At 42.6% G+C, this 14176-nt stretch overlaps 1 protein-coding gene across 5 annotated transcripts in view; it reads right to left on the bottom strand.

Annotated features, from left to right (window-relative positions):
• The window catches only part of BRAF (B-Raf proto-oncogene, serine/threonine kinase), a 217744-nt gene that overhangs the window by 29345 nt on the left and 174223 nt on the right, over window positions 1–14176 (bottom strand). For 4 of the 5 annotated variants that reach the window (XR_016231135.1, XM_089328679.1, XM_051835106.3 and 1 more), the window contains 3 exons: window positions 13297–13343; window positions 12428–12546; window positions 8037–8168 (listed from right to left, as the gene is read on the bottom strand). Coding sequence is in view for 4 of the 5 variants with exons in the window: in XM_089328679.1 (XP_089184805.1) it covers window positions 8037–8168; window positions 12428–12546; window positions 13297–13343 (298 nt within the window). In the remaining variant the exon portion in view is untranslated. Of the gene's footprint in view, window positions 1–8036; window positions 8169–12427; window positions 12547–13296; window positions 13344–14176 lie in introns of those variants that run through there. The other variant, XM_089328681.1, reaches the window with a different exon arrangement.

Genomic DNA, 14176 nt, shown 5'->3' with positions numbered 1-14176 from the left:
AGGAACTCCTCTGATTCTGCCCCCTCCACCGCCTTCCATTGGCTGATTTTAATCTGTAGTCTTTCCCTGTATAACTGTAACTGTGGGTCTAACAGCTTTTAGTGAATCTTATGTTGGTTTTAGCAAGTTTCCAATAAGTCCTGTTAGTGAATCCTTGAACCTGTGTGTGGTCTGTAACAAAAACCCTCACTTTCCTGTCTAATTATGAGTGACACTTCCTGGTAGGGGCGGGAGTCTGGCAGAGCAGCTAAGACACTGTGTGGGACACCCACCTCCCACATTGTGGCACCAGGGCAGGTCCTAGCTCTGCCTCTAGCTTCCCTCTAATGTGAACCTTGAAAGACATCAGTGATGGCTCAAGCACACGGGCCCTGCTACCCATGTGGGAAAGCAGACTTAGTCCCCAGTTTTTGGCTGTGGCTTGGCCTAGCTCCAGCTCTTGTGAGCATTTGGGAAGTGAACCAGAGAGGATGGAAGATTTTTCTGTCTCTGCCCCCACATCCCCTCCCACCCCTGTCTCTCAAATAAATGAAAAATACAAATAAGGTTTCCCGGTATTTATATCTTCAAAAATAAAATAATGGAAAGGACTGATATTAACAAGCCTTAGCTTGTTCTAGCAGAAAAGTCATATTTATCCGAGATATATAAACCAATTGAAGGGAAAAGAAAGGTCTCATGTCATTTACTTAGATATATATTTCCAACAAAATTTTTCCTTCAAAAAAGAAGAAAAAAAGGCCGGCGCCGCGGCTCACTAGGCTAATCCTCCGCCTAGCGGCGCCGGCACACCGGGTTCTAGTCCCGGTCAGGGTGCCGGATTCTGTCCCGGTTGCCCCTCTTCCAGGCCAGCCCTCTGCTGTGGCCAGGGAGTGCAGTGGAGGATGGCCCAGGTGCTTGGGCCCTGCACCCCATGGGAGACCAGGAAAAGCACCTGGCTCCTGGCTCCTGCCATCGGATCAGCGCGGTGCGCTGGCCGCAGCGCGCTGGCCGCGGCGGCCATTGGAGGGTGAACCAACGGCAAAGGAAGACCTTTCTCTCTGTCTCTCTCTCTCACTGTCCACTCTGCCTGTCAAAAAAAAAAAAAAAAATTCCTGTTTCTATTAAAACTCATGTTATTTTAATTAGAATGTCTTATAATATTAACAATAGCATAATTGAGAATTTTTTAAAAAAGATTTATTTATGTACTTGAAAGTCAGAATTACAGAAATAGAGAAGGAAAGGCAGAGAGAGAGGGGTCTTCCATCCGCTGGTTCACTCCCCAACAGGCCGCAACGGCTGGAGCTGCGCCAATCTGAAGCCAGGAGTCAGGAGCCAGGTCTCCCATGTGAGTGCAGGGGCCCAAGGACCTGGGCCATCTTTGACTGCTTTCCTAGGCCATAGCAGAGAGTTGGATTGGAAGTGGAGCAGCCGAGATTCAAACTGGCGCCCAGATGGGATGTTGGCACTGCAGACAGTGGATTTACCCACTATGCTGCAGTGCTGGCACCGAGAATTTTTTAAATTAACTATCAGGGCCTAGTCACAGGAAATTTTTAAAAATTCTGAACTTTATAGATATTTCTTGTAGAAATTTGACTTGGATAATCAATAAAATCCTTCATAGCATAAAAACATGGTAGGGGCTGGTCCTGTGGCACCGTGGGTTAATCTGCTGTTTGCAATGTCTGCATCCCCTCTAGCTCCCTGACACTGAACACAGAAAGCAGAGGATGATGGCCCAAGTGCTAGGGCCTCTGCCACTCTCACAGGCTCCAGCCTGGCCCAGCCTCAGCTGTTACGGCCAATTCGGGGAGTGAAATGGTGTTGGAAGATCTGCTCACTCTCTGTCACTCTGCTTTTCAAATAAATAAAAATAAACAAATCTTTAAAAAACATGGTATATTAAGATAAAATTCTGGGTGGAAAATATAATAATATTTGCAGAGAAAAAAGGAACCATGTGAAACTTCCTAAAATTAATGAAGAGATTTTGTATTTTTTATTTAGTTATTTATTTATTTTGACAGGCAGAGTTAGACAGTGAGAGAGAGACAGAAAGAAAAGTCTTCCTTCCATTGGTTCACCCCCCAAATGGCTGCCATGGCCGGCACACCGTGCTGATCTGAAGCCAGGAGCCAGGTGCTTCTCCTGGTCTCCCATGGGGTGCAGGGCCCAAGCACTTGGGCCATCCTCCACTGCCCTCCCGGGCCACAGCAGAGAGCTGGACTGGAAGAGGAGCAACTGGGACAGAATCCGGCGCCCTGACCGGGACTAGAACCCGGGATGCTGGTGCCACTGGCGGAGGATCAGCCTAATGAGCCGTGGCACCGGCTGAGATTTTGTATTTTTAAAAATGAATGATCACTGGTATCAAATCTCTATAGTATAGTTTTCAGACTTTGCTGGATATATTTTAAGTTTTTATTCATTTATTTGAGAGGCAGGGAGACAGAGAGCTCCCCAAATGTTCACAACAGTTGCTCTGTGAACCTTGGAGCCAGTAACTCAATCCTCGTCTCCCACATGGGTTGCAGGAATCCAGTTACTTAAGCCACTGCCTCCAAGGGTCTCCAATAATGGAAAGCTGGGCTCCATCACCACTGCCTACCAGGGTCCAAATAAACAGAAGGCTGGAAGCGAGAACCTAGTAAGCGGGGCAGCAAATGACGGTACAGTTCTGTGGGCGTCAGCACCCTACCCAGGCCAGTGCCTGTCAATGGACACGTTTTAAGAGGAACAGAGTAGTCTACTTATAAAGGTTAACAGAGTATACTAAAAATCACATTGTTTTGTAATTACTGAAAAGTTTACACAAAAATGTTGAGATGCCAATTAAAAAATGTACAAGGAAGCACACAGTTTTTCAAAGTTCTCTCAGGAAGAATGTAAAAAAAAAGCCCACAAACTGTCATATTTTATATGCCTCACAGAATTTAGTTGGTGCAGAGCATAAAGCAGATAACACTCTTCCATGAGCATCTATTAGACTGGGTGTGGGGGACTGACTGTGCAGAACCAGCAGAAAGGAAAAAGGCTGTAATTCATGATAGAACACGCACACAGCTCAGACGCCACAAAATCTAAACCTTGTCTTAAAAATCTGGGACTGGGGGCCGGCGCCGCGGCTCACTAGGCTAATCCTCCACCTAGCGGCACTGGCACACCGGGTTCTAGTCCCGGTCGGGGCACCGGATTCTGTCCCGGTTGCCCCTCTTCCAGGCCAGCTCTCTGCTGTGGCCCGGGAGTGCAGTGGAGGATGGCCCAAGTGCTTGGGCCCTGCACCCCATGGGAGACCAGGAGAAGCACCTGGCTCCTGCCTTCAGATCAAGTGTGGTGCGCTGGCTGCTGCCAGCTGTGGCGGCCATTGGAGGGTGAACCAATGGCAAAAGGAAGACCTTTCTCTCTCTCTCTCTCACTATCCACTCTGTCAAAAAAAAAAAAAAAAAAATCTGGGACTGGGGCCGGCGCTGTGGTGGAGTGGGTAAAACCACCGCCTGTAGTGCCAGGATCCCATATGGGTGCCAGTTTGAGTCCTGGCTGCTTCACTTCCGATCCAGCTCTCTGTTATGGCCTGGGAAAGCAGTGGAAGATGGCCCAAGTCGTTGGGCCCCTGCACCTACATTGGAGACCCGGAAGAATCTCCTGGCTCTTGGCTTTAGATAGGTACAGTTCCGGCCATTGCGGCCAACCGGAGAGTAAACCAGCAGATGGAAGACCTCTCTGTTTCTCCTTCTCTCTCTGTGTAACTCTGACTTTCAAATAAAAAAAAAAAATCTTAAAAAAAAAATATGCACTGGTTCTTAATCTGAACTGAGCACTCCTGGCACCCCCAACCTTTCATTTTCTTCTGTTACTGAAGCATGTGTTGGCTTATTCTCAACATCACCTCCTGCTAGACTCACTGAGAGTGGATTCTGTATTTAATTCTTGGAATCTCTCTCTATTCCACAGTGCCTTTTTTTTTTAAGGTTTTAAAAACACTTTCTAGTAAATAACTGCCTATTGGGAAGACAGTGATACTCATTGTTTCTTGTTTCTTAGGATCTTGTCAGGAGTCCAGCACCAATGCTCTGAGAAGGACCAAGCAGCGTGTAGAGAGGTCCTCAGGCAGAGACCCACGTGGAGAGGAATCCAGGCCCTAACCCTTGGTCCTCACTGAGCTTCCACGTGCCAGCTTGCACTGACTTGCCAGATTCAGGAATGTGTCATTTTGGAAGTAGGTGATTTTAACACCATTCAAGCTACTCTAATTAACACAATGTGAAATGAAATAATTATAAACCTTCCTAAGAACAGCCTAAACTGTAGCTTCACAAGTTGTTTTGGGTAGTTTGTTATACAGCAATAATAACTGGAATGTAGTTGAAACGATAAACGTTATTATTTTCTTCTAAGATGACAGCGTACTTTTGCTCCAAGAAAAGAGAAGCCGTGACAAAAAGTCAACATACGTAGCTTAAATGAGCACAGTACAAAACCCCGCTTAGTAGAGAAGCTGTAATGCAAGAGGGAAGAATAGAGTGATTAGAGAGGAAAGTGGAATGATAAAGAGGGGAAAAATGATAAAGTAATTTCTCTGACTTTCAGCAGTAGAGTAAGTTAGGTAAAAAGGAATACCACTATGCAAAGTCCAACTTTCAATGAGCTAAGAGACCTATTTCAAGAAAGAATCTGATCTTTAGAACTGGAAGAAATTCTTTAGTCCAATCTTTTATTTAAAACAATTATTTTTTATTTGAAAGGCATCAAGAATGTGGGGAGAAGGAGGAGGAAGGAGGGAGAGGAAGAGGGACAGAGAGAGAGAGACAGAGAAAGAGACACACACACAGATACACACAGACACACACACACAGATCTATCTCTGCCAATTCACTCTCCAAATGCCCCAAACAGGATGAGGCTGAGCTAAAGCAGGAGCCTGGAACTCAATCTGGGACTCCTACTTGGGTGGCAGGGACCCAAGTACTTGAGCCCCCACCTTCTGCCTTCCAGGGTACCCATTAGCAGGAAGCTGGATTAAAGTGGAGGATCTGGGACTTAATATGGCGTCGTGGATGCTGCAATAACTGTTGCATCAAAAGTCTGTCCCCAATCTCTTTTATTTTTGTAATTGAGGAGAGAAAAAACATACACAGAGAGGTAAGGTGCCTAGATCATGCAGGTCTTGAGTCCAAGGCCTGCCACTGCATCACACTGCATTGCCGGAGTCCTGCTTTGAACTTACAGGCAGAACCTACCTCCTCAGACTATGGGTGTCAGAGTGTAGGCGAATGGTACTTACACTGCGTGTAAAGAATCAGCTGTCTCATTTCCCGTGAAAAACAATGTTCCTGGATTCCTAAATGGAAGTCTAATCTGAAAACCATGGAGATCAATGTATAACAGAAAACAAAAGAAAACGCCAATCAAAGAATGGGGTAGAACAATACTTGGGGTTACTTCATTAAAGAAGAGTGATGTTATCCATTCAAAATGGGGAGTTCCACGAAAAGTAGCCATCTGAAGAAAGCAAACTGGAATGTAATATAGTGGTGTGGGGGTAGCAGAAAGAGTGCATTACCCTTTCACCTCCTCATTCTTCATCAAACACTGAAGCTGATGTCACACTGGCAAATTCCAGAGGCTCTAGCTACACTACTAGAAAGAATTAACTAGTAAAGGCCTTACCCTTCTGTTGGTCACTCACTCACTTCTCTCATGGAGAGTAAGCCCTTGCCACATCAATTTATTATACTCCCATGAAGGACAAAGCACCTAAAATGCCAAGAAGTGGGTGAGTGAGTACAGAACTCTGGGTTGTTTTTATCCATAATTTGGAGGTAATAATACTTGTTTCCAAACCACAATCATATTAAAATAAACTTAATCACAAACATGGATTTTTATCCAGCTCTTACAACATAAAGGTTTAATAATTTGTAGTTTTTATGATAAATCAACTAAAATTAACATTACTAGCCATCTTCCAGAGAAGTAATATGCGTAAGAGAAGTGAACATGGCACAGGGTATTATGCTGGATGGCCCAATTACTGTGACTGTAAAAGGCAGAGCACACGAAACTTACACGTAAGAGAAAACTTTGCAATTTAGACTGCCATCATAAACTTTATCAATTTGTCTAAATCTGTGACAAAGTGCAAGCTCTTAACTGTGGCTTTTAGCTAATATTTTTGTCTACCGTGATTAAAATTTCATGCAGGCTTAAGACATCCTATCACCACAACCAAAGCCATGTTGTTTAATACTCAAAAATCAAAACTAAACATTCTAATGCTACAGGAAGAATAAAAGCTTAGTTTTATGATTAAATGGGAGAACACGTAGTTACTTTTTTAAATCCTCAAAACACAGAATATTAAGACCAAAATCACACGAGTAGGATCTAGTGATTACTAAGCATACACAGAGTTCAGGAAAATGTAGGTTCCTTCTCTGATATCACAGGGCAGTTGACAGGAGAAAAGCCTCTCAGAGCTATCAACAGAAAGCCTGAGACTTGAGATTCTGACCAACAGAAACACACTGCTTATATCAAGTAACACATCTATACACAAAATCTATCATGTCATTCATTGGAAAAGTTACGATGAAACACAGAAAGTTCATATTTTCATTTTCTATTCTGTAGACTGGCAATCTCAACTTTGGCATGTATCAAAGTCATCTGAGAAGCAATGAGAATGCAGGTACTAGGGTAGGTGAGGTGGCACAGAGGTTAAGCAGCCACTCGGGAGCCCTGCATCCCATTAGCAGAGTGCTCTGGGGGTCTGAAGCCTGGCTCTGCTTCTGACCTGGTTTCCTCCTAATGAGCTCCCTGGGAGGCAGCAGATGAGGCTCAAGTATTTGGTTCCTTGCCACCCATGTGGGAGACCCTGAAGGAGTTCTGGGCTCCTGCTAACTGGCTATTATAGGCATGTAGGGAGTGAACCAGCAGATGGAAGGTATCTTTCTCTCTTTGCTTTTCAAAGAAAAAAACCCAAAAAAGAATGTAGCTACTTGGGCCGCATCCCACTGAATCAGAAATTTTTCCAATATCTCCACTGTTTTTTTTTTTTTTTTTTTTAAAGATTTATTTATTTATTTGAAAGGCAGAGATAGAGAGAGAAAGGTCTTCCATGCTCTGATTCATTCCCCAAACGGCCACAACAGCCAGAGCTGGGCCAATATGAAGCCTGGAACCAGGAGCTTCTTCTGGGTCTCCCAAGTGGGTGCAGCAGCCCAAGGACTTGGGCCATCTTCTACTACTTTCCCAGGCCACAGCAGAGAGCTGGATGGGAAGTGGAGCACCTGGAACTCGGACTGGCACCCATCTAAAATGCCAGCACTGCAGGTGGTGGCTTTACCCACTATGCCACGACACAGACCCCAGTATCTCCACTGTTAAACAAATTTCCCAGGTGATTCCAATTCAAACCACAGTCTATTTTCGAATTACAGTTTATATGAACAACTATTGTTTTCTAATATATTAACAGTGTAACTGCTGTACTTTCTCTCTCCACACAAACACACACTTACCTTTCAAAATGCTGAGGTATCCGAGGCAATCTCAGTAAAGGTAACTCACTTTCCTTGGCCAGCTGTAAAAGCCTAACTGAATGTAATGTGGCAGAGACAGAAAAGGCAAACAGCTTCATGAGGCTATTTTGTAAGGGACAGAGAACAGCAGTCCAGGAAGGAAAGACGTAAACTGTTGTCTTTGGGGCTGGTGTTGTGGCATGGCAGGGTAACCCGCTGCCTGTGACACCGACATCCCATATAGGTGCTGGTTTGAGTCTGGGTGCTCCATTTCCGATCCAGCTCCCTGCTAATGTGTCTAGGAAGGCAGCAGAAGATGGCCCCAGTGCTCGGGATCCTGACACCCACGTGGGAGACCTGGATGGAGTGCCAGGCTCCTGAGTTTTGGGCTGGCTCAGCCTTGGCCATCTGGGGAGTGACTCAGTGGATGGAAGATCTGTATTCTGCCTTTCAAATCAATTAATCAACCTTTAAAAAACCAAAAACAAAAACTACTTTCTTAAACAACCCCAAGAGATAGTAAATATTTACCTGGTCCCTGTTGTTGATGTTTGAGTAAGGTAACTGCCCAGTCATCAATTCATACAGAACAATCCCAAATGCATATACATCTGACTGAAAGCTATATGGGTTTTTGTCTTGCATTCTGATTACTTCTGGTGCCTGTTAGGACATAAAAAGAGAAACATGCTTGTTTATTCTTTAACTGAGTAAAAACAGAAAACAAACTACTGTAATTCCCACAGCAATGCTTTTACCATAAAAAATCCATCTAGTATGTAGTTAAATCTCTTATTAAGGGTCAAAGAAACAAAAAGATTAAGAAAAAGGAAGGAAAAAACCTCTATAAAAGAAACCTCTATAGGCCGGTCCTGCGGCCCAATAGGCTAATCCTCCGCCTGTGGCACCAGCACCCCGGGTTCTAGTCCCGGTCGGGGTGCCAGATTCTTTCCCGGTTGCCCCTCTTCCAGGCCAGCTCTCTGCTGTGGCCCGGGAGTGCAGTGGAGGATGGCCCAAGTGCTTGGGCCCTGCACCCGCATGGGAGACCAGGAGAAGCACCTGGGTCCTGGCTTTGGATCAGCGAGGTACGCTGGCCGCAGCAGCCATTGGAGGGTGAACCAACAGTAAAGGAAGACCTTTCTCTCTTTCACTGTCCACTCTGCCTGTCAAAAAAACAAAAAAAAACCACAAAAAATCTCTATAAACTCTGAATGAGGCAGTTTTAGCTGAGACTCCGTAATCAAGCATTAAAATTTCATAATTTAATCTCTCTCTTTTTGTACAAAATAACCATCATTGGCATTTGAATTCTTCCCATGATATACCCTATCAGAATCAATTATCATTTCCTATTCCTGACTCAGGAAACAGTAGATCTATATTTATAAAATTATAAAATATGGGGAAACAGTACAAGTACTGTAGTAACTGTCTCAGAATTGAAGTCTCAGAATTTCCTTAGTACAAATGATTTCCGTTACCTGAAGGTACCACAGAAAATAACGGTAAAATTTCAAGACTGATAAACTCAAATCCCCTCCCCCCCGCCATGGGATAAACGTGCTATGGATGCTTCACCAACAAAAGCAATAGACAGCATATTTAGTGGCAGATGGTACAGAAGATCTTTTGACTGCTGCTTTTTGGGCAAAGAAGCAGACCACCTCGTATCTGCTACATTTTTACACATATCAGTCACTGCACTGCATAATTAGTTTCTTATTCACATGAAATGCAATAAATGGTTGGTTAAAAATTAGTTTAAAAGATTTCTTCTTTCACTTTGCATTTTCTGTATTGTTTCATTTGGAAGGAAATAAAGAAACTGAAGGGTTACTAATGAAAATTTTGCGCAAACATCAGATTTGCTAGCAACAGCAGTACTAACTGCAAAGTGGCACAAGCACAGGGCCGGGCTCCCGGCTGCTGGTGCAGAAAGGCAGCTGTCTCACACGCAGAGGCAGTGTGTCACCCGCCACAGATGCAGACGAGAATCACCTGGGACGCCTCTGCGCTTCTCAGTGCCCAGACGACATTCTAATCCAATTAACATCCCATCAGACCGAGTGGGATCCAAACATCACTGGCCCTTAAAGCTCCCAAGTGACTCGAATGTCCAGTCACTGAGGGAAGGTCTGCGGGAGATCCTGAAGAGAGCAAAGGTTGGCTGGAAGGAAGGTGGCACATACTCGCTTTCGTCATTTATGTCACTGACACTTGCTTTTGGTAATAAGTGCAAAATATACCACACAGAATTGAAGTAACAAGCGAGTCGGAGTATGAGAGGCTGACGATTAGGATGAAGACACAAATTGCAAAGCCCAAGTCAATTCTTGTGACAGAGTGTAAGTCAGTTGAAGATCTGTCTTTTTAAAAATTTTACTTTCATTTCATTGTAGTTAGATGGCTTGATAAAAAGTTGCATGTCATCTATTTATAAGAAATGCTCGACTACTGTTAGTTTTAGTGGTTTAATTTGTAAAAATTTCCACAAAGGCTTCTTTCTCCTCTAATAAAACAAAGTGCATTGTAGGTAATTCAGGGGACCCCATAACTTTAGTTCTGACCAAATGGTTTTAGTTCTCTCCTCGTCTGTGGACATTCTGTATTTGTTTCTGAAGATAATATCAATAAGGATGATTTATTTAACAGTGAAGTGCTTTACTGGCTATTCTTTTGCTTTAAAACTCATGGTAATGGACTAAAGTATGATCTCATCTATCCAAGTACAAACAAAATAGTAATTGGAAGGAAATATATAACTTCATGTTACACACACACACACACACACACACACACTAATTGCTTAATGTTTTCGAAAAAGTAAGGACAAACCTGGAGACTGGAATTGGCCTTTCTCACATTAATTACAATAAACACACCTTTAAAACATGTGACAACTGCTTCTTCATAATTTTAGCTTTTGTAATTTCAGCACCTAAGACCTGATTTTCCCTATCTTCTTAGGAGACACTACCATATATGCCACAAGTATGTGCCTTAAAGGTGCTTGAGATTCAGATTACAATGATTAATTAGCCTTTATCAGGTGAAGACAGTAAACTTAAAAATCTAGTGAACTAAAATTATTGAATCTCAGAAACAGGACGGGCATTAAATTAGGCACTAGTCCAACTCAACACTTCAGACAGAATCCGAGGTTGTCAAGCAACCTGCCAGCTAAGAGGGACAAGGTCACTGTCAAGACCCACATCTTCTCTTGCACCTCGCCACTGCCCTTTCTTCCATTTATGTCCTAGGAAATCACAGCTCAATTTAGCCCTGGGTTTACCTTGATGAGCTCCGGATTCTACCCTGGAATTCTCTTCTTGGGGACTGCTACCTAAAACTCAGGGCATTTGGGCAAATGTGGCTTCAAAAGCTCTTGTAACTTTTTGTTTCCAGCAGGGCATTCCAAAAGCCTTACCGTGGATCAAATCATTTAAAGTTTAAATCACATTGCGACTTTTCAGACACCCTGTATTCAGCTTATAGCTGTAGTTTTCAAACATTTTGGTCTCAGAACTCCTTTTCACTACTAAAAATTACTGATAATTCCAAGAGCTTTTGTTTACAGGGATTATTTCTGTGAATATGATACTAAAACTTAACCGAGAAGCTTAAAATATTTATTCATTCAAATATTACAGGGGCTGGCGCCATGGCTCACTTGGCTATTCCTCCGCCTGTGGCACTGGCATCCTATATGGGTGCCGGGTTCTAGCCCTGGCTGCTCCTCTTCCAGTCCAGCTCTCTGCTGTGGCCCGGGAGGGCAGTGGAGGATGGCCCAAGTGCTTGGGCCTCTGCGCCTGCATGGAGACCAGAAAGAAGCACCTGACTCCCAGCTTTGGATCAGCGCAGCGCCAGCCGTGGCGGCCATTTGGGGGGGTGAACTAACGGAAGGAAGACCTTTTTGTCTCTCTCTCACTGTCTATAACTACCTGTCAAATAAACAAATAAAAAATTAAATTAAAAAAATTAAATATTACAATAATCATTACATGGTAACCCAGATCACCAATTTTTAATGAAAAATGTATTTTAGAAAAACAAAAACAAAAAAACATTTAGTGGGACAGTATGGCTATTCTCTTTAAGGTCTGGCTTAAGAGCAGAAGGCTAGGTTCTCGTATTTGCTTCTGCATTTAATCTACAGCGAATGTGTTGTTTCTGGCTGAAGGAAATGAAGGAACTCTGATCTCATGGAGGAAAGACCTTCTGAACCTTCTGAAAAGATCTCAGCAACTCCGGAGGACCATGGGCTTCCAAAACGGCTCCTCTGTCCCGGCCACACCATCCTGACCGCGGCTGTGGCTCCCGGGACTGCCGCGTACAAGTCCCGGCTCCTCTTTCCACCAGGCAGAAGCAGGAACAAAGCAAGCAAGCACAGCTACGCAAGCAGCACACGGCTGGCATGCTCAACGTCTCGCTTCCACTTCTTCTTTTCTGTGTTTGCTTTCACAGCTGCCCCGCGATCAGGAGATTCCTTTCAGTCTCAGGAAAGTAACTTTCCAATTTAGGCTTATGTAACAACGTGACACAGCCTCTCTGTTAAAAGCAGTTGTTTCAGCAAAACCTCTGTAATAATGGCTGCAGACCGCACTGGCTTTAAATGCGTATTTGTTTTTTCAAATAGGGTACACAGAACGATTGGAACACAAATTATTTTAAACAGATAATTCTGAAGAAAACTTAAACACTGTTTATAAAATGGAATTTTCTCTTTAAATACATCGAAACTGGCTAGATAATATTCTTTTTAAAAATAAACAACTTAAAACCTATTTTATATAAAAATAATAGCACTTATGTCTATGAATACTGGGAGCTATGAAAATACTTTTAAGTCAATGACTTCCTAGTAACTCAGAACATTTAGGGGCCAACAATTTAATCAATGGAGAAGTAGCCTCAATTCTTACCATCCACAAAATGGATCCAGACAATTGTTCAAACTGATGGGACCCACTCCATCGAGATTTCACTGTGGCTAGACCAAAATCACCTATTTTTACTGTGAGGTCTTCATGAAGAAATATATCTGAGGTGTAGTGAGTAAAGGAAAACAACAGGTCTCAATTTCCTAATACAGCGAGCATTATGAAGAGTTCAGGTAAGAGGTCCACTTTCTGTGATTCTGTAATACGATATCTTTTAAAAATTGCAGTACTTAAAATCAATAAATATGTTTTAAACAATAATTAGTTCTATTTAGTTGATAAGATCTACTCTTATGAATTCTGGGGACTTGGTATGTTATGAGGATGAGGTGAGACGCTTTCCTAAGCTTATGGGATCTCCTGAAATTCCCTATTTGATTTAGTCACGGAGGCCCAAAGATCCTTCGGCATAGCTGGAAAAGCTCTAGGGATTCTTCATTTGAACAATGACATCAATAAACAGGACCTGAGCCTGGGCTTTTAGGGAAGAAGAAACTCATGTCTCTCTCATACAATTTCGAGTCTTCAGTAAAATCTCAAATACCACTGAGAAAATTCAGAGGGCTAAAAGAAGATCAGTTTTGCAGTGGTGATAGCCTACAAGTGATCAATCAAAAAGGTCTAATATATTATAAAGTCTTTTGACAGATTTTCTTGTAATGCTTGATCACTTAGAAATCAAAAGCTGGTTGTAGTATCCTGCTCCACAATATTCTCATGCAAACTGATTTACTAATTCTATTTACAGTTTATTGAACTTAGCACGAAAACTTTTTACATAATGTGAAGATAAAATGCAGAAGAAAAAGTCAGGATGTTTTCAAACTTCGCAGAAATTTCAGGAAGGATACTATTACTCTTGAGGTCTCTGTGGATGATTGACTTGGCGTGTAAGTAACTGAAAAACAAAACATCGTTTTAACCTGAGTAGGGCTAAAGGACTCTGACCTCAAAATCTATAGAACATATTTAGGGGTATAAAGACTTATTGAGATTCTTGATACAACTGAAAACTGTACATTGTGATAACATCTTTACATAATTTTAAAAGACTGTAAATGAATTTAGGATTACAGAACATACTACTGTAACAGTACAGCCAAATCTTATCTGCTATTACCAGATTGTATCTTTGACTAGTTACCAATACAAACCTTTCACTCCAGGCGAACTTAGGTATCCACATTCTTTAAATATATCGTGATGTTAAATCCCACCTCTGTCACTGTGTCCCTTAGCCAAAATTAGCCTTCATTCTATTTTCCATTTATCTCATACTCTTCCTTTAAGAATGAACACAACTCTAACTCCTGAGTGACATTTTCCCATAAGTAATCCAACTGAAAGTGACCTTTCACTGTTCGTCTGATACAGTGTTATCCTAGCAGCAGCTTGATTCATGTGTCTTTTCAAGCACCAGCGTTTGGTCCCTATTCAGGACATAAACCCCACTAGAATATGGAAGTTTGATTAATAAACTAAAATTGCTTTTAAAGGTGGTTTCATATATTCTTGAAATCACGAAGAGCAAACTAATGGCCACAGCGGTTTTATGTCAAACTTAATGGTAAGTCTGAATCGTCTCCACTGCCTCCAAAGGCTGCTTTAGTTATACTCACGGGGAAAAGTCTGTACAGTTTATTTCACTTTATCCCCAGTGCCTAGTACAGAGCCTGGCACGCGCATAAGTATTCACCACGCGTCTCTGAATCAAGTACAACGAGATGACTT

Source organism: Oryctolagus cuniculus, chromosome 3 (genome assembly GCF_051225735.1).
Source record: "Oryctolagus cuniculus isolate XC-2025 breed Fujian yellow rabbit chromosome 3, ASM5122573v1, whole genome shotgun sequence".
Lineage (NCBI taxonomy): Eukaryota > Metazoa > Chordata > Mammalia > Lagomorpha > Leporidae > Oryctolagus > Oryctolagus cuniculus.
This window is presented reverse-complemented; position numbering and strand designations above follow the sequence as displayed.